The following is a 24,287-nucleotide window of genomic DNA, read 5'->3' on the forward strand; positions in this document are numbered from 1 at the left end:
TCTCATGGGGTCATCGGACCCCTGATGGCATAACTATCTGCCTGATGGATCGTCTGGGTCGTAAATTCCTGCTCCACTGTCCTGTTGAGACTCCGCCTCCTCCCACCGCCATCTGCCTGATGGATCGTGGAGGTCTCCATCGTGGAATATGCCTACTATGAACTATTCATACACTCTGTCATATTCATTGAATGTATTTTAACTCTAAATCTGTCCTTCTGTACACATTACATCTATTGCATCTGTCCATCCTAGGAGAGGGATCCTCCTCTGTTGCTCTCCTCCAGGTTTCTTCCCTTTTTTCCCCTGAAGGGTTATTTGGGAGTTTTTCCTGGTCCGATGTGAGGTTTTGGGGCAGGGATGTCTATGTGTACAGATTGTAAAGCACTCCGAGACAAATTTGTAATTTGTGAAATTGGGCTATACAAATAAACTGAATTGAATTGAATTGAATCAGGGCTGTTGTCAATGCCAACTGCTTTGCTTGTCAGTGTAGCTCTACACTTAGTTTCGGAGACTACCACCGTTTAAAATGTTTAATAGCATTGAGTTACGTGGCAACGTAACTCAATGACCCCACTTTTCAGTAATTTGCCAATTTCTCAACAAGATTACTAGTTAGGCCTGAGAGGGATTATCTGTATTTAAGATAAATGGGAATTTGTCGTAGCCTACTTGCACTTTACTTGAGCATTTTCATTTAATGCTACATTTAGTCTTTAGTTACCTTTCAGATCACAATTCATCATAGGCTACCCTTCATGTCCAGTGAAAACTATGTTAATCTATATTTGGTGCGTTTAAATTTGATTATTTCTGTAAACATGTACAGCAGTAACATGCAAGATATACATTCATGCAGCAGTAATATTAATCCAAATACATCACCCTGACGAGGATTAATTGTCTGCAGAATAAATCCGTGAAGTGAAATTAGCTGACACTGCACTACTTACATAGACCAATGTTTTGAATGCAGTACGTGGACGTTTTGTCAAACTTCTATTGGTGTGCTACTTTTAATTAACTAAATAATTAAAGTACTTCTTCCCACGCTGTGTTTCTTTTTACATTGACATATATAAAAAGGATCGATTGTTAAACTTTGGGCGAACTGTTAATAAAACCGTCGACGCGTATGAACTCGAGCTTCACGGTGCAGATGCATCGCTCTGACGTCACGCCGACAAAGAGACGTGGCACGCGCACGAGTGAACGATCCGAGCGGTTGAGTCGAGTCGCCCTGTCTCGTGCAGCCGGGGAAGAAGGGAGTCACGGTGCCACGACACACGCACACAACGGCTATAACAATCTGGACCAGAGACATGGCGTCTAATAATAACGCGGTCGGCAAATGGGAGGTGGTGAAGAAAGGGAAGAAAAGCGGCGAGAAGAGCAAGAGCTCGTCCGACAAGAAGCCCGCTGGCGGGGGGAGGAAAGCCCTGGGAGAGTCCAACCAGCCCTCCAGACGTGAGTGAACGCGGCCCTGCGAGCGGCTCCGTGACCCAGTTACCTCTGCGTGTTGTAAAGGAAGAGGGGGAGGAAGGAGCTGCAGTTTACGAGCTTTAATAACTGTCTAAACGAGAGCCGTTGAGCTCGGAGCGGGCAGGCGGCGACTCGGTGAGCTGTCACCCGACGTGACTCGCCGCTCCGCAGCACAGCGCCGCGCAGTAACGGCCACGGTCCGGTTTACTGCGTTTCTCTCGGCGGGTCCCGTTTGTGTGTTACCCGTTCAACGTGAGTGACTATTCTTTAACCCCGTTTGCGACGCCGACATTTAATAATAAACGCTGAATACCTGAAGGATACTACGACTGCGAGGAGGTGCTAGCTTGTGTGCCCGTTAGCTTGCTAGCAGCCTCTCGAGCGGCGTGTCAACAAAGGCAACGTCATCACTGAGGAGGCCAGCAGCTGTCTCTGGGCTTACGAGGGTTTTTTTCTTTCTTTATTTTAAATGCATCTCCGTGTTGTTGTTCGACTATCCAAAGTTAAGCTAATCAATCAGGCATCCTCTTATTTCCTCCTTTGGGGACAGATGTGACTGATCAATCATCAATGTGGTGATCGTCCCCCCCCCCCATAAGCTGTGTGAAGGCATGAGGCTGGTCATATGCTATAGGTGTCTAGTTGTCAACAAATACAACAACGTATGATCAAGCAACCTGTTTGTGTAACCACAGCCATGTTCAGTGTTCGTACGGTCATGGAAAACCTGGAAAAGTCATGGAATTTTCAAAATGGTAATTTCTAGGCCTGGAATAACCATGGAAAAAACTTAAATCATAAAAGTTTTGGAAAAGTCATGGAAATGTGTTATCACGTGTTCATTTACGCCGAGTTTGAAATAATTAATATGTTTTTTAAAGAAAGATGCTCAAAATATATGCCGGTGTACGCTCTCAATACGCACCATTTTTTACATTGTTCAGACTGAGATTTCAGTTTGGTCATGGAAACTTGGTTTAAAGTCATGGAAAAGTCCTGGAAATCCATTGGTCAAAATGTGTAAGAACCCTGTATTCATGTTTTCCTCCTATGTTGTCCAACAGTTGACACAAAGCCTAAATGAGCCACGCCGTTGGACGAGGAGACGTGCTCCTCATCATGATTATGTCTACATGTTCATGAGTTTGTGGCCCATTCTTTAAGATTTAGGTCGGGAATCAATTGGCTCGGGGCTGTGTGACAGGAATGTTGTAAAGTATTAAGTGTGTAAGAGCACTGTTTCTTGATGGTAAACATATAAAATACTGCCAGCAATATCTTTTTAAAGAGTAGACAATATAATCGGATCCATAGCCAAAACTGAAGTTCTACACTATTACCATTTAGGTAGATGGTGGCAATGCACACAAGTTTCCAGATGCAAGGATTTCATATTTTTTTCGCACATCAACAATCAATAGTTTGGTTTTTTTCACCTAGAGATCGAAGTGAAGCTACAAACATCTGCACATCCAGCTGACGGGTCTCAAACAGAGATCAAGTCTGGATTACCAACTGGGTAATCTGGAGTCGTTCTGGGAAGTTCTGTGTAAATCAAGTTCAGCCATTTACCACGACATACAAAGCTCAATATCAGCTGATCATGGGTGTGAAGATCAGATGAAAGGTGTGTTGTGGATTATTGCCAGATTTTTTTTTTAAAGCCCTGGTTTCTGTGCTTGAATCTAGATTTAAATAAATGTGTGTTTTATCAAGTCATCACCCAGCAAACCTTGTTAACTTTAACAGTTTACTTACTGTGGGATTATCCCTTTTTGCCCCAATGTAATGGACTATAATTACAACAGTTTGATGGATTGTTGTTGTTATACTCATCATACTCTACATTCAGTAAACCGAGCAACAACCACCGCACCCTCTCAACGGCAACTTCAGATCTCTCTGCCTCTACATTTTGACAATATTTTGGCACAGCTTCCCAACTCTTTAGTGGGGTTTTTTTTCTTCACAAGTAAACGCATTAAAAGACAATTTTTGGAAATATTATACCTGATTTAACTTTGCTTATTATTTGTCATTGAACCAATATATTTATACTTGAATAACTTAATTTGTTATTGCATGTTACAGACATCTTCACCTTGAAGGTGACATTTAAGACGGTTGAAATGACGCCTATTGAACTTGTTTCAAATGACATGTCAGGACAAGTGCACTTCTTTTCCCCGAAGAGATTATTTCAAGTCCAACATGTTAATGGACTCATTTAAATGCCAAATATCTTCAGGGCTCAGTCAAAGAAAAGAAAAGTAAAAACAAAAACCAATGTCTGCGATCTTCCCAGCTTTGTAAAACAGTCCTGTCTATTTTATGATCTCCACTCGATTGAAATTGCAAACTCAAATATATACACATCAATTATCTCTGTAAAACAAGTTGATATCTGTATTGCCATTAATCCATTTTTCATCTCTACTTATAGTAAATACCAGCATAATCTTTTAAAAATATGTGTGTCTTAGTAAAGCCAGGTACAAGTTGGCAGTGGCCCTGCTGTGACGGTGTACATGGAGAAAGATGTGATTGGACAAGCCAGACATGCCTGTGTGGTTGAGGAGTGTCTGGAAGAGGTTTGCTCTGTATGTGAAGCTTCCTGTCAGATATTCTTCTGCTGGTGTGAGAATCCATTCCCAGTCCACTCCCCCTCCAGGGCGGCCATGTAGGGTGCAACCGCTCGTATCACATTTCACCAAACCACCGAGACCCTCTGCTGACGGAAGCCACGCCGCCGCTCGCTATGTCAGAGAACTGAGTGCTGTGTTGATCCCCGGACCACACCTCCCGGACAACTTCACTTCAGCAGGTGTTCGTAAACGGTGTAAGATTTAAAAAAACACTTGTGTAGCGGCGTTCCGTCGTTGTTGTTTTCTTAATCCGCTAAAGAGCTGCAGACACGGTGAGTTTCCTCTCACGCGCATGACAGGAGACCGTTCATTTCCTTTTCTTTCGATTTTATTTTAAACGGCAGAAAACGCTGACAAAGTATACAAAATAATAAACGTTCAAAACGATCTCATGGTCTTACGGTAAAAAAACTATATCATGTCTAATGCGGCTCTTTTCTTACGCCTGCTGCCGTCATGACGTCATTAAATAGCCTGGCCCGAGCGTCAGTCATTAACATAAAGATCTTTCAATATATTTAACTTATAATTCCTCCACCGTGAGCATAATTCTAAATATTAAATTATAAACAATTCTGAAACTTAAATATACTAAAAACACACGTGTGTCTCTGACAACTTGCAAGACTGTAAAATACTTTTCCTGCACAATGTCAGGACGTAGAGTCCCGTAGTGTCGAGACTACGTGGGTTTTCATTACTCTTTTTACGGGTTGTGATTTCGTGTCACGCTCAGAAATATACTTTCATGTAAATTGTCAACGTGATGATTTCACAAGCTCAACAACGTTGTTAACTGCTGCATTCGTGGAGCCAAACCCCAGAGGGCGATACAAGTAATTAAAAATCATTTCAAAGTGACTTCTCAAACAAAAACAGTGTCTCATTTGAATGGAAATGATTACTCGACATCGGTTAGTGCCATCTCTCGTCCTGTCGTCAAACACATGTTGATTCTCATGTTTTAATCTTGTATCACAGAACGTTAGTTTGAAGCTGTCGTTTCCTTATTTCAACCGATGCGTTCGTCGCCAGTTGAGTGGCCTCTCGTTGGTGACGGCTGCTGGAAATGACCGACTTCCCGACTCGTGTGGATATTTGTTGAGTATTTATTGACGTGGACGCCGGGTCAGATTCTCTACTTTGTCAGTCTTTTCCGTACTTTCGGCGCCGTTCAGCTGGTGACGCTTACTGAGCCGAGACCTTCACAGAGAAGACGACTGACCTCAGGATTCAGTTTAAGGAAGTGAAGAACAATCGGGATCTGAATCCAGGATGCGATGAAGCGAGTCCTGCCTCTTGGCGTCAGTGTGTTGCTGACCAGATATAGACAGGTTGGTCAGCAACATGTGTGGCTGAACGATCGGTGAGCAACTGGTGACCTGTCAGCAAAGACTCAAGTTGGTGGGCGGGTCTGACTGGGAATCTTGCGCGTTAAATACTGAAGACGCTCCGTCAGTTAAGCTGAGGGTCATTTGTGACTGCTTATTCTGGAACAATTCCAACATCATGCGTTTAGATGATTCAGTCTTATTTTGCAAACCTACTTTTTAAAGAGTCCAAACCAACAACAGAGTTATGCTACAACCACGATGCAACTTATTCTACCGTGCCAATGTTCTTCCGTTGTCCAACAATGCATTAATAAGCCGTAACTTTAAATGAACGCGTGCAAAGAGTCGACCTCACAGACGCCAGCCTCACTGGAGCACAAGATGTCTATGAAGCCACGGCTGAAAATATTTCTTAACAAACGTATAAGTAAGAGAAAATGATGCAAAAGGAACTGTATTTTGGCCTCCTTTTTTTTTTTTTTTTTTTAAGAAAGGAAAGAATGATCTTTGGTCCGAGGGCTGCAAACTGGGAAGGGAAGTCAGAAAGTATTGATGGACTAACACATTGAGTAAGATCTATGTTTACTCTAAATGAAATATACTCACCTTTTATCTTTTCAGAGGCTTTTGCATGGTAGGGATACGAATGTAAAGGTTCTGGGAAATACCGGATACTTAAGTAGGATTACGTTGGTATTAAGTGGCAGGAAACAGGCCTAACATTTCTGGGCTTTTGCGACCTATATACAAGGTATATTGACCGTAAAACTGGAAACGACGTTTTGTTCTGTAATTGTGTCTCGGCGTGTCACACAGGGTTACACTTGAATTGCTGCCTGTGCTTAACTCTTTATGTGGAGTGAGAGTTGCATGAAAATTGTCTTGGATAATAACAGCCTATTATGCAAGGTTGGAGGGAGGAACCACTGCATGTGGGGGGGGGGAAGGCCATGGTTTGACAGAAGGAAGTGTTGTAGGAGACCAAAGAAGTTGAAAGAGTGGCTGCATTAAAAAAAAAAGAGGAAAAGTCTAAACTGATCTGCACATCGGCGCGTCTAAACCACAGCTGTTCTTTTTCAGCCCCCCTGAAGTTGTCCGAGACTCTGTACGACACCTTTGAGAAGATGGGAAAGAAACAGAACAAGGAGCAGGTCCCACCACCAGCCGAGTCCGAAAATAAGAAGCCCTCATCGAGTAAAGCATCCAAGAAATCCCACTCGAGCAGCACCGTCACCCCCACAGCTTTCAAGACCCTCGAGGAAGCCTTCAGAACTGTGAGTATTGCCTTTGTTCGACTTCCCGGTGGTCGGGGACATTTGTTCACAATCAAAAGCTCGAAACTGAATGTTTGTATTTCTTGCAGTTTAAAAAGAGAGAGAAAGAACTATTACACGTTTTGAAGGAGTTTGTGTGTGCGCCTTTTGCTCTGAAACACTTTATGTTGCTAAAAGTAACACAAACAATTCAAAACAGATCATTTATTTATAATAGTGGTGTCATAATTCGGCTTCCCTTGGTCAATCATGAGGCAGAAGTATACATGCATTGGGCTTTGCAAAACCTCCTGGATCTTTAAATATCTTCACACAAACAATACTGCATTGTGGGTTCTTCCAAGCAAACGGTCACATGCTGAAGCCGAGGTCTCCTCTTCACATAATGGGTGTGCTGTTTCTGAGCGTACATCCTTCTGTCTTCTCCGTTCAGTTGGATGTTGGGGACCTGAAGCAGCAGTTGGCTCGCAGTCAGACCCTGTTCCCAGAAAACCCATCGGTGTGGGTCAAAGACCTGGCAGGATACCTCAACCTCAATCTGACCGCGTCCGAGTCGGAGCCCACGCTCAGCAGCTATGCTCACGGTCGGTCAAACTCGGATTTTGTTTTTTTTGTACAGCGAGAGGGAGAAGACAATATTGTGCACATTCAAAATGGCCCTTTTGGGCACATTTCGACTATTTGTATGAAGAAAGCAAAATGTCCGCAATTAAAAGTTCCCGCCGGGCAACGACGTATTGTCATGACTCTTTTCTGTCTGTTTGTCCCCAGACTACCCATACTGCCTTTCAGGAAAAGAGCTGAAGGGCGTGATCAAAGGCCTCATTGGACGCTGCAGTGATGTTCTGCCAGATTTCTTCGACTACTGTGTTTATACGATGCTCAGGGAGATGGACAGAAACTTGGGTAAATATGGCGCAACACATTTTAAGGGAGTGCATTGCAGTAAGTGTTAATCTGTGTGTATTTCAAAGTATTTTTTGGGGTTCAATTGAAAGGACAGACACAAACCGCCTCTTTCTCCCTGTTTCTAGGAGAACCTCTGCATGGCTACAGAGTTTGCATCCAGGCAATCCTTCAGGACAAACCCAGGATAGCCACCCAAAATCTGCCAGAAGTGAGTGGATGTGTGTGTTTGTCCTCGAGTCCTGCAGACCACTGCCTTTATTCGCTCCAAATGTACTTAAAATAAGTAACATGACTGGTTATGTAATAGCTTTCTTTCAAACAATATCTCTCTATCGTCCTGGGGATTTGTCTTTTGCGATAATGTTGTTGTAATTCACGTCTTCCCATTTGTCTTCTCTAGTATTTGGAGTTGCTGCGATCAGTTCAGAATCGTCCAGCGAAGTGTTTGACCATCATGTGGGCTCTTGGCCAAGCTGGATTTTATGACCTCAGCCAGGGACTAAGAGGTGGGACAGTCCGAACGCACAGAGCACACGCGCATGACACATTATTTGAATATGTGGACACAGTTTTAGTGTTTGTATCTTCCTCTGCACTGTTAGTTCCAGTCTGTCTCCCCTTTCTCCTCATTTCCCAACAAAATGTGCTGACACAAGTTCTGGGCTCGGGGTTAATGAAGCAACAGCAGCGCAGCAACACATCCAGTGACGTCAGTGGGCTTAAGCACACGGTAGCGTTGGCCTGGTCTGCTGCCTGGTATTTGTTGGATGTTCGTATGTGGGCAGGAGAGGATGAATGTTCCTCAAAGATTGCAAAAACACGAGGGCGTTAGATGTTCAGACGTGTGTGGGATGTCCACAACAAGTATAAGGCAGAACTAGTGGTTAGTTCTTCTCTGGTGGATGAAGGAAATGATAAAGTGTTTTACGGAGACAAGCCACGGAGATAAGCTCCGCCCCTCGCGGAGCTTCGCAACGCTTTTGGTGTGAACACGGTAAATGGTCGAGCGAGTAAACTCCCGCGTTTTGGGCGACGAGACAAATCTCGTCCCTTTTGGTGTGAACGTACCATTAAGCAGTCAATAAAGCTCGAGTGCAAATATCATCTTGAGGTTGAGATATTTAATCTAAAATTTGAGGGGAAACTTGTTTAAAAGGCCTCAAGAGTTTCCTCTATGCGTCTCGGGCTTCAATTTAATTTTGATTTGGCAAGACATGACCTGACGTTGAAACATCAAAAGAAATGCCTGCGGAGATCAATTTTGTGTCCACTCGAATAATGATCGAGTATAAGTCGTGTTTTGCTTCTGCAGTTGCTCCGGGCTTTAAAAAAAAAAAAAAAGGACGACTGACTCAGTTATGTGAGAACTAAAAGTTCCCATTACTATATTAATGAAGGCCTTTATTTGTTTCAGTGTGGCTGGGCATCATGCTTCCTGTGCTGGGAGTGAAGGCCTTGTCTTCATATGCCATTGCATACCTGGAGAGACTTCTCCTGTAAGTCCTCCCAAGAAATATGTGACTGTAAAATATAACCAAAACTTTATTTTCGTTTCACCGATCTATAACACTCATTTGTGACAAATATTGTCTCTTTTCTGTAAACCTACACTTGGTAAATATTATTCTATATCTCGTTCTTTTCTTTTGAATTCATTTAGTGTGTAGTTACTAAACAATCTGTCGGCTTCTAACATGTTAGATATTATATGAAGAATGCAGGTTTTTTTTTGTTCTCTTTTTTTTCAAATGTTGGACGAAATGAAACTATACTTTGACTCTTCATGTTCTTCTTTCCACAGACTTCATGCAAACCTGACAAAGGGATTTGGCATCATGGGTCCGAAAGAGTTCTTTCCTTTGTTAGATTTTGCTTTCATGCCCAAGAACGCCCTGACATCAAGGTAAATGTCACATAATGAAAACACTGAAGCCCAGTCACCAGAGGATTTACTTGACTTCATTGATGAATAATCCAAGTGCACAGAACTGGGTGTGGAGCATGCATTTAGCCTGGTTGTTCAACGGCTCCATCTGGGACTGTTTTGTGTTTGATTCTACCTTATTTACAAGTTAACATACATTTAAAAAAAATATTATTTAACAGTGTAGTTAAGTTCAATAGCCATTCTTCTCTGTTTTTAATTCTAATGCAAACACTTTGTCTTGGATTTTTTTTTGGCTTACCTGTTGCACCTGCTCTCCACCGCTACCCTCGACTCTCTGGACAACTAGCTGGCTAGCTGGCAGTGTCTTGCTCGCCGGCGGCTACCAACGAGTGTGTGAATAGTTTGTAGTAGGCATGGACCACGATCCAAAAGCGAGGGAGGGGTGGCATCACACCCGGCCAGGTCCAATGGGCCCTATGAGACGTGAAGTCACAAGGACTCCGGGGAGGAAGCAGTTAGTATGTGCGATAGAGAGATCTAAATTCATCCATAAGGGCAGAGAGAGAAGAGGAGAGAGGTGCTCAGTGTATCCTAACATGTCCCCCAGCAGCATTCAAGTGACTCTTTGCTTTATAAAAAAGTAATCAAAACAAACATTTTGTCTGTTCAGTCTTCAGGATCAGCTGAGGCGTCTCTACCCTCGACTGAAGGTCCTCGCTTTTGGAGCCAAACCCGAGAGCACATTACACACATACCTGCCATCCTTTCTGTCCAGAGCCACACCTCACTGCCCCGATGACATGAAGAGAGAGGTACCACACACATTACAACACTCTGTTGTCTGAATACTGCCGCGTCAGTGGAGCTCCGTGCAGCAGCATTACTCATTCTGATAAGTGGCCTATCGTACAGTTTGTTGTTAATGTGGCGACGGCATCATCAACAGCCACGCTAGCATGTTGGCAAATAGCTAAAGCACTAAATATGTCTACATCCACTAGCCGGCAACTTCGTAGCACTCGTTAACAGGCCAAATATTGATGCTGACAAATAATTGTCCACTTTAAATTAATTATAAAAAATGGGTTATTTAAAAAAAATCCAACATAAAATGTGTTTGTGTCCCTCATGGATTGAAGAGCAGTGTAGTGTGTAGCAACTGTAGCGGCATTTCTCACTAATGTTCTACAACCAGCCATCGGGTATGAGGAGGATGTTGTCTTTATGTCTTAATCTGCTTTTGCTATTCCGGTTGATCGATCATCAGAAAAACATATTCTGGTTCGCGGTTAAAAAAAGGTATTATGGAGAATTCTGTCTTCACGGATTGAGTCTTTCGTCCTCTCGTGTATTTCTGCAGCTGCTCAGCAGTATGACGGAGTGCTTGTGTGTGGATGTCCAGAGTCTAGGAGTGTGGCGGCAGCTCTACACCAAACACTTACCCCAGTCCAGGTGCGTCATGTGGTTGTTCGTTCTTGTTTTAGTTGTGAAAAGTAGGAACAGAAAGCACAGAGGCTCTGGCAAACGCGCATGTCCCAAATGCATTTTCCTCCAAGTGAAAGGCAATTGTGTATAAAAATGATATATTATGTACTGATAGACGGAGCTAACTGTTCCTCTGCTCTTCTCCAGTCTGCTGTTGAACCATTTACTGAAGTCCTGGAGTATCCTCCCCCCAAAGGTACCAGTTCTGCCATGAGGCCCGATTACTTTAAAAAGTGCATTTGTGCATGTTTACGCACAAAGAGCAACAGATTTATGAATAAATAGATCAATAAAAAGTCTCTGGTTTAAGGCGCTTTGCTTTGTTTTCCATCCGAAGCTCCGGAAAAACCTTGAAGAAACAATCCAGTCTTTCAAAGTGACGAATGAAGAGATGAAAGACACCGTTGAAACCCAGGAGCTGCAGGACTGCAACAGCCTGTGTCAGGTGAGCCCGGCGGTCGCGGTGCGAGCTGAAGGAAACTTCTAGAACGTCAATGTACTTGACAATTAGATTGTCAAACACGAAAACAGAAGTTTTAGTTGAGTGTAAAATGTTGGACTCGCTGTTCTCTCCTCCGTCTCTAGAATCTGCAGGTGAAGATGCGCGGCCGCGGGTTCCCCTGGTCCAAGCTGCTCATGGTTTTGCTCGTGTTCGTCGCCGGCTTCATCGCTCATGACGTCAGATCTCACGGCTCCTTTGCAGGTCTGTCGAGTCCCGTTTACCTTTTTATTATTTATATCGCAACGTGCAAGACTTTTACTTCTTTTTTTAGTCGTTCTTGAGGTCTAACAAAGTGCATTGTGCATTCCAGAGTCCACCACCGCCAAACACCTGCGCAACTCTGGAGTCACAGCCGTATCCGAGCAGGCCGTGAGCAAAATAAAGGTCTACTCCAAACAGGGCTTCAGGTAGGACCTCCGTCTGGACGTCTGTCATCTCAAGCATGCGTCAGGCTCACAGAGCAGTTTGTGTACAGTCTGCTCCACCTGCTTATGAAAGACACTCGGTGACCACTTTATTAGGTACACCTGTACAATCCAATGCAAACTTTTATGACATAACATTACATGTCATTTAGCAGATGCTTTTATCCAAAGCGACTTACAATAAGTGCATTCAACCTAGAGTACAAACCAAGAACACAGGAAGCAACACTTCCTCAACTCAGTCAAACCACAAAAGCACCACAATAAGTGCCATCCCAGTGCCACTGAAATGCAACTCTGTGTTTTAATCCAGATATAGTCGGAAAAGATGTGTTTTCAGTCTCTGGCGGAAGATGTTGAGACTTTCTGCTGTCCTGATGTCAGTGGGGAGCTCGTTCCACCACTGAGGAGCCAGGACAGCAAACAGTCTGGATTTCGAGTCATGAGTTCGAGGTGCAGGAGTCACAAGTCGGTTGGCTGTTGCCGAGCGGAGCGAACGCGCCGGGGTGTACGATGTGACCTTCTCCAGGATGTAGACGGCGCCCGAACCGTCTAGAGCACGGTACGCCATAACCGATGTTTTGAAGCGGATGCGGGCAGCCACCGCGGTAACCAGTGAAGAGATCGAAGGAGCGGAGTGGTGTGGGTGAATTTCGGGAGACTGAAGACCAGTCGAGCTGCTGCATTCTGGATGAGCTGCAGAGGTCGGATGGCCTTAGCAGGTAGACCAGCCAGGAGGGAGTTGCAGTAGTCAAGGCGTGAAATGACCAGAGCCTGGACCAGAACCTGCGCCGCCTTCTGAGTAAGAAGAGGCCGTATTCTCCTGATGTTGTGCAGCATGTACCTACAGGAACGCGCTGTCGCAGCGATGTTGGCCGTCAGGGAGAGTTGACTGTCGAGTGTCACCCCGAGGTTCCTGGCAGTCAGGGTAGGGGCCAACACAGAGCTGTTGAAGGTGATAGTCAGGTCATGGGTGGGGGAGCCTTTCCCTGGAAGGAATAGTAGCTCGGTCTTGTCAGGGTTGATCTTCAGATGGTGAGCAGACATCCACTGAGAGATGTCGGTCAGACAGGCAGAGATTCGCGCCGCCACCTGTGTTTCGGCCGGTGGAAACGAGAAGATCAGTTGGGTGTCATCAGCATAGCTATGGTAGGAGAAGCCATGCGAACGAATGACAGAGCCGAGAGAATTTGTGTACAGAGAGAAGAGCAGGGGACCCAGGACGGAGCCTTGAGGAACCCCAGTAGTGAGAGGACAAGGATCAGACACAGATCCTCTCCAAGTTACCCGGTAAGTGCGGTCGTTGAGGTAGGAAGAGAAAAGCGCGAGTGCAGTGCCTGAGATCCCCAGGTCCTGAAGAGAAGAGATCAGGATCTGGTGGTTCACGGTGTCAAATGCTGCAGAAAAGTCTAGAAGGATAAGGACAGAGGAGAGAGAGGCTGCTCTAGCAGAGTGAAGCTGCTCAGAGACAGCAAGGAGGGCAGTCTCTGTTGAGTGGCCGGCCTTGAATCCAGACTGGTGAGGGTCAAGAAGGCTGTTACTGTGGAGATAGGAGGACACTTGGCTCAAGATGGCTCGTGCCAGAGTTTTGGAGAGAAAAGGAGGCCTACAAAGTTCAGGGGTTCATATCGGGGTTAATTAATCAGTATTTCCTTTCCACTGAGGTCATGGTAGTGTTGCACTGGACTGCATCATAATCAGAGGTATTGCTAATATTTTAACTCCATCATGTATGTAAAAGAGAACGGTCTTAATATAATGTTTAAAAAAAACATCTTTAACTGACTTCAATATTAAACGTATAATTTAATTTAAAAAGACAAATGTTATATTGGATTCCATTCCATTAACTAAGTGGCCATTGAGTGCATATGATATCGTTAAAACATTTGAATATCATTTATTTAGCAGACTGCTAGCTAATAGTAATGCAGAACTATCCCACAAGACTGAATCCAGTCCAAAGAGGCTAAAGATGGAAGACACTGGAACATTGCAGTCGACTCCTTTACATTGAAAACAATGACTGCCATATTCAAGTCACCTGCATGTACCTGATTTAACTTTGGTTTTTATTCTGTGTTTTTGTGTCCTCTGTAGCTGGCTGGAGACGAACACTCCTCATTATTACTCCGAGTGTGCACGGGTTTTGGGACCACTGATGGACCAAGGTTTGGAAAAGACTAAAACGGCAGCCATCTTCATCTCTGAAAACACCACGCAGTTTATCCTCTGGATCAAAGAAAAGACGCCGCAGGCCATAGAATGGGTACGGCTGTGAACCGGCGCCTCGCCGATGGTCGTTTACATTTCCGTTGCGTTTCATCTCGCTGACCTGCGTCTCTCTTTGTGTCTTTGCCCAGGTGAACACCAACACTCCCGACAGTGTCTTCCAGGTGTTGGCGTATTTAAAGGCCCTGCTCCTCTCCCTCCAGCAGAACTACATCTTGCCGGCGCTGGTGTATTTATCTGAACTGCTCCAACGATTGTGGACCAACCTCCAGGACTCCTGCAAGTCAGTACTTTGAGGCGTCCTTTAAACATGTGTCTTGTGGCCCCCTTTTTCTGAATGTAAGCATTTATGTGGAAGCCCGATCAGTGTTGATGGGAGATGTAGTCCAGAGCTGAACACCATGTGCGCTGATGATTTGCGATGCCATTTACACGGTAGGAAATGTGGCTGGTTTGCAATACAATCAAATGGAACGATACAAAATACAACAATGCAGTTTTGTTTTTGAGCGTCAAGAGCGAACCCCCCAGCAGATTTGAACTTTCTCAGTCGATATAGCACGCACTGATAAATGTATGACTTCAACGGACTACATTTACCATCGACCCTTACTGGACATTGGCACCATTTTTATTTTTTACATTTTTAACAAATATAATTTGCATGGGATCGGCATTTGCCCTGCAAGGTCAAGGGCTTATTCAAATAGCAGTTGGTTTGATTAGAGCTCAACAAGCCGAAGGCAGTTGGAAAAAATATGTAAATATTACCAGAAGTGTTGATGTGCTTTCATCACAATACAGTCGCATGATTTACAGCACAATAATAACGTTAAAGTGTGCAGTACCCTTTTTAAGTCTCTACTCGTTCAGACATGTCACATGTTTTGATGACGCAACCCATTTCAGGAAATCACTCGTTTGAAACTAGGCAGAGAACAAAGAAGAAAGCAAGCGCTCTGGATTTGTTCATGAACAGCTGGTGCTGCTGCGTCCCGGTCCTGGGATCCAAATCAAAAAGCCGCATTAAGTGTTGTTGTTTACCTTTATAAGTATAAGAAAAAATTCTCAAACTGTCTCTTTCTTTTCCTCCCGCAGTGGAAAGGTGTCGGTGTCGTGTCTGAAGGGCCACGCGCTGACCTTCACCAACACCACGTGGCAGCTGCTCCAGCACAAAACGCTGGCCATCAAGACGTGGGCCCAGGAGCTGCTGACGCGGGTGTGATGACCTCACAGATGCTGAATAATTAACGTTCACAATGTACACATACAAAGTTATATATATATATATATATATATACTCGCACGGACACACATACACACATGCTGACCTAGGCTGAGGCTGCCTTTCCGTATGCTGGCTCTCAAGCCATGATTGGACTCTGGGGTAAAACAAAAACTCTCACTCAAAACGACCCATCCATCTTTGTTTTGGTTCAATTTTTAAAATCCGTTCGATATTGTAAAATGTTTTTTTTTCTATCAATCTTTTTGTCAATGCTGGACGAAGAGGTCTCCTCTCTTTCTCTCCATCTCTCTCGCTCTCCCCGAGTTTTCTACTGCAAACTTCAGCTGTTGCTTTAACCTTTGGGTAAAACAGATTGTGTAATTTAAAGAAAAATGTAGGTTTGTAGATGATTTATTAAACATTTTTATTTAATTTTAAAAAGTGTGCCGTGAACACTTGGTAAAGGGCAGGGAAACGACCAAAACACATATTCCAGACTTTTTCAAGCCACTGAAAAGCGTGTGTGTGTGTGTGTGTGTGTGAGAAACCTGAGAATCTTTCCAGTGGGCAGCTCACAATGAGGAAGTTAGTCTTCAACAGGAAATATTCTGTGGGTAAAGGGGTCACAACGGTTTTAGAGTTTGACAGCATGACCCTAAAGGAGGCTCGCCTCAGAAGAAGAATAAATGTACCTGCGATCTCGTCTGTCCGTCCTTCACCTCCGTGTCTCGTCTTTGCTGCTTCATCAGCTGTCTGTCGTTTCTCTGGAGTTTTCATTTGCCATCAGTGGCTCAACACCTGAGCTAAAAAGAAAAGAAAAGCTGTTGTGTTCTCATCAAGGCTGATGGTATTCTCGATGATGATGATGATGATGATGATTAACCCCGTGCCAACGTCCTCCTGTACCCTAGATATTGAACAATAAACCCCTCATCTGGTGAGGGTGAACCTTTCTGACCAGCTGATTCACTAACTCTTATTTGTAAACAGGATGTAATGATGGCTATGGCAATGACTAATGTCTTACTTTGTAATGTAAATGATTTCTAATAAAGACTCCTCCCCCATTGGTTGGTCTGTCTGCGTTAACTCCATCGGGCGGCCGGGCTCCATCCATAAGTATTTGTTCCGTCAATAAAGTGTATTTACTATTTTTTCACTGCTGTGTTTTAAGGATAAAACATAAATTCAGTCTCAAGATCACACGGGACCCAAATCTCACGGCTCTTCACACAGGCTGCAGATTTATCAGCAATCGGTCCTCCATCATCGACCCGGTGCAGCACAGAGGGCGCGTGTTCACTAATATTTTCATGGGTTACGTCAGGGTCCAGTCAACATGCATATGTCTTTGGACACGTGAACAGTATTTAACTGTCACATCGTTGTAACACTCAATGTCACTTTCAGTTTGCTTCCTAGTTGATTTTAAGGCCATTCAACATAAATAAATGTACAAACCGCCTTCTATCCCAAACAAAATTAATTCCGAATCAAAATGACTTAGTAAAATCCCCGATATTGAGCCTTGAGTATTATTCCTTCATTAACAGGTGATTGTTACCAACATGGGGGAAGCACAGTAAATCATCTCTAGTATTTCAAGTTGTGTGTGTGTGTACGCGCGCCTTCCTATTCTTTACACGTGTGTCCCTGTGTGGCTGTTGGTGTTTAGGACCTTTCTTGCAGGCACCATACATCTTTTCTTGCCATGACATCTTGTACCAGCTCTGTCCTACAATCTTCACTGGTTTCTGGATTTGGCTGAAGGGTACTGTGAGAAGAAAATCTCCAATATTAGATTTTCAAACTAATAAATAGATATTAATCTCGAAACATTCCATTACATCATCAATACAGTGACTGGAATACTCACACTTTTAATCATTTTACATAAACTTAAATGAAGTCTTCTTCCAAGCAGTTCTCCAGCTTCATCTGCTTCCTTAAGGACACCAGCTGTGGATCCATTGAAAGGAAAGCAGAGCAGCAGACGGTCTGAAGGGGAAATAAGTAAATGCAAAAGTCATCAAGTCTGAATTACACAGCAGAAAGACTTTGAAGATATTGAACACACATGTCTAAAGTCCTGTCTGGTATCCTCGTATAGTTCCTTCTTAAACCACCTTGACTCTTTTCTGTGCATGGTGGGGGATTAGCTCAGATGGTAGAGCGCTCGCTTAGCATGCGAGAAGTAGCGGGATCGATGCCCGCATTCTCCAGCTTTTATTTTCAAGAGAGAAACACACTATGAATATAAATATATATATTGTGTCTAAACTATTTATATGTATTCATTTATCATGTCTAAAGTGACTTCTTTTTGTTTGTGGTCGTTATATTATTTCTCGCTTCTTCTGTGTTCATCCATTTCTTAGTAAAGATGCAGCTGGGTTGACAACCGACAGGCACGTGCACAGACATTTTGGGGGGCAGGTGCTCAAACCTAAAAAAAAGGGTGGAGGGTGTAATAATGATTCGGGTCAAAATGACCCGAAGGCAACACAAGGGTTAAATACTGATGAATGGAAAAAAAGTGTCTCCACCAAAAAGGGCACTTTTCTCATCCAGGGCAAAAGGGCTGGTGCTTGAGCACCACTAGGGCTCTATCTGTGCACGTGCCTGCATATATATATGTATATAATAATAAATGCATACATATATATGTATATATTTGCATACATATATACTGTATATGTATATATATGCATACATATATACACATATATGTATATATATATATATATACACTCCTGGGAACTGATAGAACATAGTGTATTTTAACTTCTTATTTTTTTGTGATTTCCGACTTATTTAGAGTTAAATAAACATTTTACAATTGAAACATTATTTTGACTTTAAATTGTAGAGCATGTGGACCACAGGACTGTTTTTGTGTGAGTGTTTAGTGTGTTTAGTAAAAAATAATCCAATAATACATTCAATTTAAAAACCAAATGACTGATATATGCTTACCTCCGATTATCAGCCATCCCGCCTGATGCTGTTGGAGTGTGTTGAACGCCCGTTCAAAGATGCAGCCCGCTGTGTGGGAGAGACTACCCGCCGCTACTGCCACCAGGGTTAACAGTAAAAACACTGGACTGTTTGAGAGGTCTCAATATCAAAAGAAGATGGAAACAAGTTCAGGACATCTCCAACCTCTTCTGGAAGCTCTGGCTAAAAGAATACTTGCCTTTGCTAAAGGAGCAGTAAAGGTGGAGGATGGAAAGAAAGTCTCGTTCATGGAGACATTGGACTTGTTGTAAATGCTCCAGCGTCACAAAGTTCCTGGTTACTAGGAAGAGTCCTCAAGACCTTTCTGGAAGGACTGGTGCGATCTGCACATGTGCAAACTAAGTCTATCACGCTGGGCAGAGCAGTGAGCAAACGTCTTCTATAAGAAGCGGACACATACGCAGCTTCCTATCCTTGGGTTTTGGGCTTGTGAGCGCCGCGGAGCATGTCGGGCGATATTCTCACAAGAACTCAAATAAATTCCCCGTCAGATATCAAAACACATTTGGTGGGAATTGATGACAGAGAGAGTAACAATGTGTCTCCAGCAGAAAGGGCACTGTCCTCATCCAGGGGAAAAGGGGAGGAGCTTGAGCACCACTAGGGGTCTACCTGTATGTATTGAATTGTTTTTGCCCTCCTGACATTAACATTCGGGGGCCGGTGTGTTGGAGCCTAAAGGTAGTTCTGTTGTTTTCTGCTATCTTTGAGGGAAACACCGGGTGAACTGGGACATGAAGTTCCTACATTTGAACACAGGATGACACGGTAACATTAAAAAGGCCTTCAGGTAAGTTCTCTGATGAGAACAGGTGTGGATGGGAGGCCTACCGCTTTGGACCGTGGCCGTGTTGACGTGGTCGACAGGATCCTGTGTTGTGTGTCATGTTTTGCAATTGTATTCAACGCGCGTCCCAACATGTTCTCCCGTGCCCCCCTGTGGCTTCAATATTTAAATGAGTAAAGTGTTCTACAGTCTACCGGTTGAATTGGACGACGTCAGTTGGTCGTTGAGATATGAATCCATTCTAGAATTCTTGCTCCTTCACATTATCTCCATGGACTCAAAACACCTCTCGGGACCCAAGAGACCAGTCGACCTTCAAGAAACTCTCGTACTCCAGGAACTCGAGATGAGCGACCAGGCCGAACCTTCGCCCCGGCGGTCCGTGTTCAACGACCTCCGTCTGGAGGGACAGTTTTGCGACGCGGTCATCAACGTGGAGAACGTGGCGTTTGACGTCCACAGGGTCATCCTGTGTGAATGCAGCGAATACTTCATGTGAGTTGTATCTGAAGCTTGTGAACGTCTAATCAACAATAATTATTAACTTCCATGAAGTGTTGTATGCTACATTGATTGCAGAGTGCAGTTACTTATGATTATTATTGTATTATTATTTTTATTTGAATGCTACAGTACTCCCTCAGTTCCATAGCAACTAGATTTGCAGATCAACACAGTAGCATTGAGGATTTTGTGTGTTCAGAAAAGTGACCAGATTACTTTAATGCAACTCGAGATGCTCGACTCAATGCACAACGGAGAAGCTGCACAACACGGAGATGAATTGAGATCACAAAACAAAATTAAATACAAAATGTAACATGAAATATTTGAGACATTCTTACTGCGAGTTACACTCTGATGTCCGGTGGTGAACGTGTTGTATAATTCCCCTTTAATACTAAACGGGGTCGTGTGTCGATTTTATTGGAGGGAAATTCATCTAGCTGTAGATGTTTTATATGACGGAGGTATGTGCTCCTGTGTAAGCTGGGTTGTGTTGACTTGAGTCTTAGTTTTGGTTTTATTCATGCTGTGATTTTGTTTTTCGTTTTTTTTAAATATTGTCTGTGACTGTTTTATGTTGTATTGTATGGAACTTTGTGTGACGTGCTGCTGCTGCTGTCTTGGCCAGGACACTCTTGTAAAGGAGATTTTTAATCTCAATGAGGCATTTCCTGGTTAAATAAATTTAAAATAAAATAAAATAAAAAATTCAAAGATCTGAAGTCTGTTTCCAACTCTTTGCTTCTATGTTTCACCCTCAGTGCTCTCTTCGGACGCTGGTGCCCAGCAGACAAGAAGGTCTTCGTCATACCGGGAGTGTCTCCCGACGCCATGCGGCTCATCATTGAGTTTGCGTACACCGGCTCCGTTTCAGTGACTGCAGAAAACGTGCAGGAGCTGCTGCTGGCGGCTGACCAGCTCAACGTGATGGCCGTCGTGCAGACTTGCTGCGACTTCCTCGGGGAGCAGCTCAGCGCGGAGAACTGCATCGGCATCTTTGAGTTCACAGACATCGTCTTCTGCCCCGAACTGCAGCGCAGGGCCTACCGCTACGTGGTGGAGCACTTCGAGGAGGTGGCTCGCCACGAAGAGTTCCTGCAGCTGTCCCTGCAGCAACTCATCGACATCCTCGAAAGAGACGACCTCAACGTGAGGAACGAGAGCGTCGCCTTCGAGGCCGTCCTTCGCTGGATCGACCACGCGCCCGAAACACGGAAAGCACACGTGGCGGTGCTCTTTTCAAAGGTATGATAACCTTCGGTCACTTCGTTTGGACTTGCACCTTCAGCATTTGGCTGATTCAGTTTTATTTTTTGTATAGCCCAATTTCACAAATTACAAATTTGTCTCGGAGTGCTTTACAATCTGTACACATAGACATCCCTGCCCCAAAACCTCACATCGGACCAGGAAAAACTCCCAAATAACCCTTCAGTGTGTTTACCAGATTCAATTCAACACTCCTGTCCCTTTCTCTCTGCGTAGGTGCGACTGGCCTTGACGAGTTTGAACTACATGCGGCTCAAGGTTCTGTCCAATGAGCTGGTGAGCACCAGCACTGAGTGCCTGTCAATGGCCCAGGGTGTCCTCGAGGCCATCGGTCACATCAGGACCAGCAGGCCCTCTGTTGCTCAGCTCAGCAACCCTCTCCTCCGCCCTCGCCTCCCGAACGCCGTCCTGTTGGCCATCGGAGGCTGGAGCCGCGGCAATCCAACCAACGGCATCGAGGCGTACGACTTCCGCGCCGACCACTGGATGAACATGACAAACAATTGCGAGCGTCCCCGCGCCTACCACGGCACCGCCGTCCTCAACGGGAGCCTCTACTGCATCGGCGGCGTCGACCGGGCGGAGCATTTCAACAGCGTGCGCAGGTTCGACCTGAGGACGCGCGTCTGGCACGAGGCCTCCCCCATGTGCCACCGCCGCTGCTACGTGAGCGTCACCGCGCTGGACGGATGCATCTACGCCATGGGAGGCTTCGATGGGAACTCGCGGCTCTGCACCGCCGAGCGCTACAGGCCCGAGGCCAACCAGTGGAGTCTCATCGCGCCGATGCAAGAGCACCGGAGCGACGCCAGCAGCACGACGCTGCACAACAAGGTGGTGTGGAGGGGGAAAGTGTCTGGGAGTTATTTAAGGGCAACAGAGTAAATGTGTACCTGTAGTTTACCTTGTTTCCATGGGACCTGATGCAGTTGTCTTGAGGTGCATTGAGTCATTGGCCAGAGGGAAGTGTGTCAGACTGAAGGTCTTCAGAGACCTATGGGCTCTCGAGAGAATGTGTGATGTTGTGTGCATGGAAGTGAAAAGAGGTGCATGTGTGAGTCAGTGTGTGTGTGTCACTATTGCACACTGTGGTTAATTTGTATGTGGATGGTCAAGTAGAAAGAAAACATGTAAACACTTATTATCTGGATGGCACTGACATAAACAAGAATCCCCTTTCTTTTTTAGACAGTTTGTTTATAGCTTGTCTCAGGTTTGTAATCATGATTTAAAGAAACTTTAGTAAGACGATGCAACGTATTAGATATTAGAGACCAACACCAATAGTTGGGCGATGGGAATCATCCTGCTAGAGTAGAAAGATCTCGGTATAATTTATAAGGAGTTGAAGCCAGAAGAAGTGATTCTTTACTTAACCCCTCCTGTTCTCCCCAGCTTTACATCTGTGGGGGCTTCAATGGGACGGAGTGCCTGCAGACGGCTGAGTGCTACCTCCCGGGGGCCGACCAGTGGACGATGATCGCCCCCATGAGCAGCCCGCGCAGCGGAACTGGCATCGCTGCATATGCAGGTCTCGTGTATGCAGTAAGTTCACATGAAACTCGTGTGACGTTCAGTCAACAGATGAATCGGAAGGAGTTGAGTGTGAGTTTCTTTTCTTTCACCATATATGTCACTTGCTGTCCCAAAGGTTGGCGGCTTTGATGGCAACAACCGTGTGAACACTGCAGAGGCGTACGACCCCGTGAACAACAGCTGGCAGGAAGTGACGCCCATGGTGATGCCCCGCAGCAACTTCGGCATCGAAGTGCTGGACGATCGTCTCTTTGTTGTCGGGGGCTACAACGGGAACACCACCTGCTACAACGTGGAGAGCTACGACCAGACGACCGCTGAGTGGACGGAGGCTTGTGACATGGACATTTTCCGCAGTGCCCTAAGCTGCTGCGTGGTGTCCGGGCTCCCCAACATGGCCGACTACGCTGTTCCCCGGGACGTCCTGCCGCTGTTACACGAGGATGCAGACTCGGACGAACACTCCTGAACCGTGCCATCATCCACACGGTTTTAGGACCTAAAACTACAAAAGAGAAATAAAATGTCTTTGTGAGTTAATCTGCTGTCACTCCAGATAACCCGGCTGCTAGCTGCCGGAAAATACAAAGAATACACACATCCAGAGGTGTTGGCTCATTTCAGACCTCTAACCCCCCTTCCTCTCTAAGGTCCTTGAGGAAGTTGTGTGACTTTCTACATCATATTAGTTCATTTGAGGAGTTTCAGTCAGGATTTAGAAAACTGCAACTCTTTATTATCAGGCTGCTCTAATAAGTAGAGACAGAAGGTCGTCGTTTCTCAATATGAGTACTTGTGCGTACTTTCCTCTACTAGTGTCCTCGTGGACTTGTGAAACGTCATCAGTCGCAGCCCGAGTCCATGTTCCAATTCAAAGTTCGCTTCTCGCAAAGCACGGTTAAAATACCCGGATGTGACTTGATCCTCCCACTTTCCGGAGGATGCATCAGAGGAGACTTGATGACTTTTTCTAAATACTACTGTTGAGTCACGGAATGTCATTTTAGGATGTTTTCAGGCGAGAAGTTAGTAGTTTAAAAATCAAATCTGTGGTCGGTTTGTTATGATTCAGCCCAATAAAGATCTGCGCCGTAGATTTGAGGCTCTGCTCTGCAGCGCCGGCCGGTCAGCGCGCTGTGTGGCCGCCGACAGCAGCCTGATCTCCGCAGGACTTTTTAAAATGCTCCGCTGGCTCTGACGTCTCCGTCGCGGTTAAACATGAGATATAATTTGGGTTGAAGGATCTGTTAAGTTGTAATAGTTTATTTTGATAACATCTGCAGAGGTCTTATGTTTTTAAATTAATACATAGGCTATAGAAAGATATTATAATAGAAAATATTAGGGAGAATATTGATATTATTAATGTATTATGAAGCATAGGGGCAGGGCCGGAGTGGGGCCACTTTTCAGCCCGGGAATTTCAGGCTCAAGACCAGCCCACTTTTTTCATGGTAGGCTATCGTGGAAATTGGATAAATGAAGCAACAGTTCAGCTCTTACTATCCTGTAGTTCTTTTATTAATACCATGGTCCAACAAATAATGTAACGGTTAAATACAACAAAAATAATCCACTTAAGATGAGAAGTTAACAGAAAATATGCACAACATTAAAAAAGGCAGAAGGGCGTAGCAGGAGTGTCAGACTCAGATGAGGCAGTAGGCCAGATTTGTTGGAGTGAGACCTCATGGGGGCCGTCATGGTCATTGTCATGGTCATTATCATTTTTCTGCATGAGTATTATAAAGTGGTGATTTACT

At 44.6% G+C, this 24,287-nt stretch overlaps 2 protein-coding genes and 1 non-coding gene across 3 annotated transcripts; all 3 read left to right on the forward strand.

Annotated features, from left to right (window-relative positions):
• The first annotated feature begins 1,219 nt into the window (after window positions 1-1,219).
• Window positions 1,220-16,477, forward strand: tmem214 (transmembrane protein 214). The gene is made up of 17 exons (XM_056428347.1): window positions 1,220-1,470; window positions 6,545-6,738; window positions 7,172-7,322; window positions 7,510-7,644; window positions 7,773-7,855; window positions 8,048-8,153; window positions 9,062-9,143; window positions 9,449-9,550; window positions 10,206-10,347; window positions 10,896-10,987; window positions 11,168-11,216; window positions 11,358-11,465; window positions 11,606-11,723; window positions 11,833-11,929; window positions 14,048-14,216; window positions 14,311-14,462; window positions 15,278-16,477. Exons 1-17 carry the CDS (start codon window positions 1,326-1,328, stop codon window positions 15,402-15,404), a joined length of 2,052 nt encoding a protein of 683 aa, XP_056284322.1. The 5' UTR covers window positions 1,220-1,325; the 3' UTR covers window positions 15,405-16,477.
• Window positions 16,478-17,556: 1,079 nt separating this feature from the next.
• Window positions 17,557-17,629, forward strand: trnaa-agc (transfer RNA alanine (anticodon AGC)). The gene has a single exon. It is a non-coding gene; the product is annotated as a tRNA-Ala (tRNA).
• A 1,929-nt stretch (window positions 17,630-19,558) lies between these two features.
• On the forward strand, window positions 19,559-22,993 carry LOC130203028 (kelch-like protein 10). The gene is made up of 5 exons (XM_056428925.1): window positions 19,559-19,707; window positions 20,481-20,964; window positions 21,205-21,822; window positions 22,384-22,533; window positions 22,640-22,993. The coding sequence occupies exons 1-5, from the start codon at window positions 19,559-19,561 to the stop codon at window positions 22,991-22,993; spliced, it is 1,755 nt and encodes a 584-aa protein (XP_056284900.1).
• The last annotated feature ends 1,294 nt before the right edge of the window (window positions 22,994-24,287 follow it).

Source organism: Pseudoliparis swirei, chromosome 12 (assembly GCF_029220125.1).
Source record: "Pseudoliparis swirei isolate HS2019 ecotype Mariana Trench chromosome 12, NWPU_hadal_v1, whole genome shotgun sequence".
Lineage (NCBI taxonomy): Eukaryota > Metazoa > Chordata > Actinopteri > Perciformes > Liparidae > Pseudoliparis > Pseudoliparis swirei.

Excerpts from the sequence above, each read along its gene's own strand:
- LOC130203028 (XM_056428925.1), top strand. The coding sequence starts at position 19,559 with ATGAGCGACCAGGCCGAACCTTCGCCCCGGCGGTCCGTGTTCAACGAC. Across the intron at positions 20,965-21,204 it reads TGGCGGTGCTCTTTTCAAAG|GTGCGACTGGCCTTGACGAG; the intron begins GTATGATAACCT and ends CTCTCTGCGTAG. Across the intron at positions 21,823-22,383 it reads GCACGACGCTGCACAACAAG|CTTTACATCTGTGGGGGCTT; the intron begins GTGGTGTGGAGG and ends TGTTCTCCCCAG.
- tmem214 (XM_056428347.1), top strand. The coding sequence starts at position 1,326 with ATGGCGTCTAATAATAACGCGGTCGGCAAATGGGAGGTGGTGAAGAAA. Across the intron at positions 9,144-9,448 it reads TACCTGGAGAGACTTCTCCT|ACTTCATGCAAACCTGACAA; the intron begins GTAAGTCCTCCC and ends TTCTTTCCACAG. Across the intron at positions 10,348-10,895 it reads CCGATGACATGAAGAGAGAG|CTGCTCAGCAGTATGACGGA; the intron begins GTACCACACACA and ends GTATTTCTGCAG.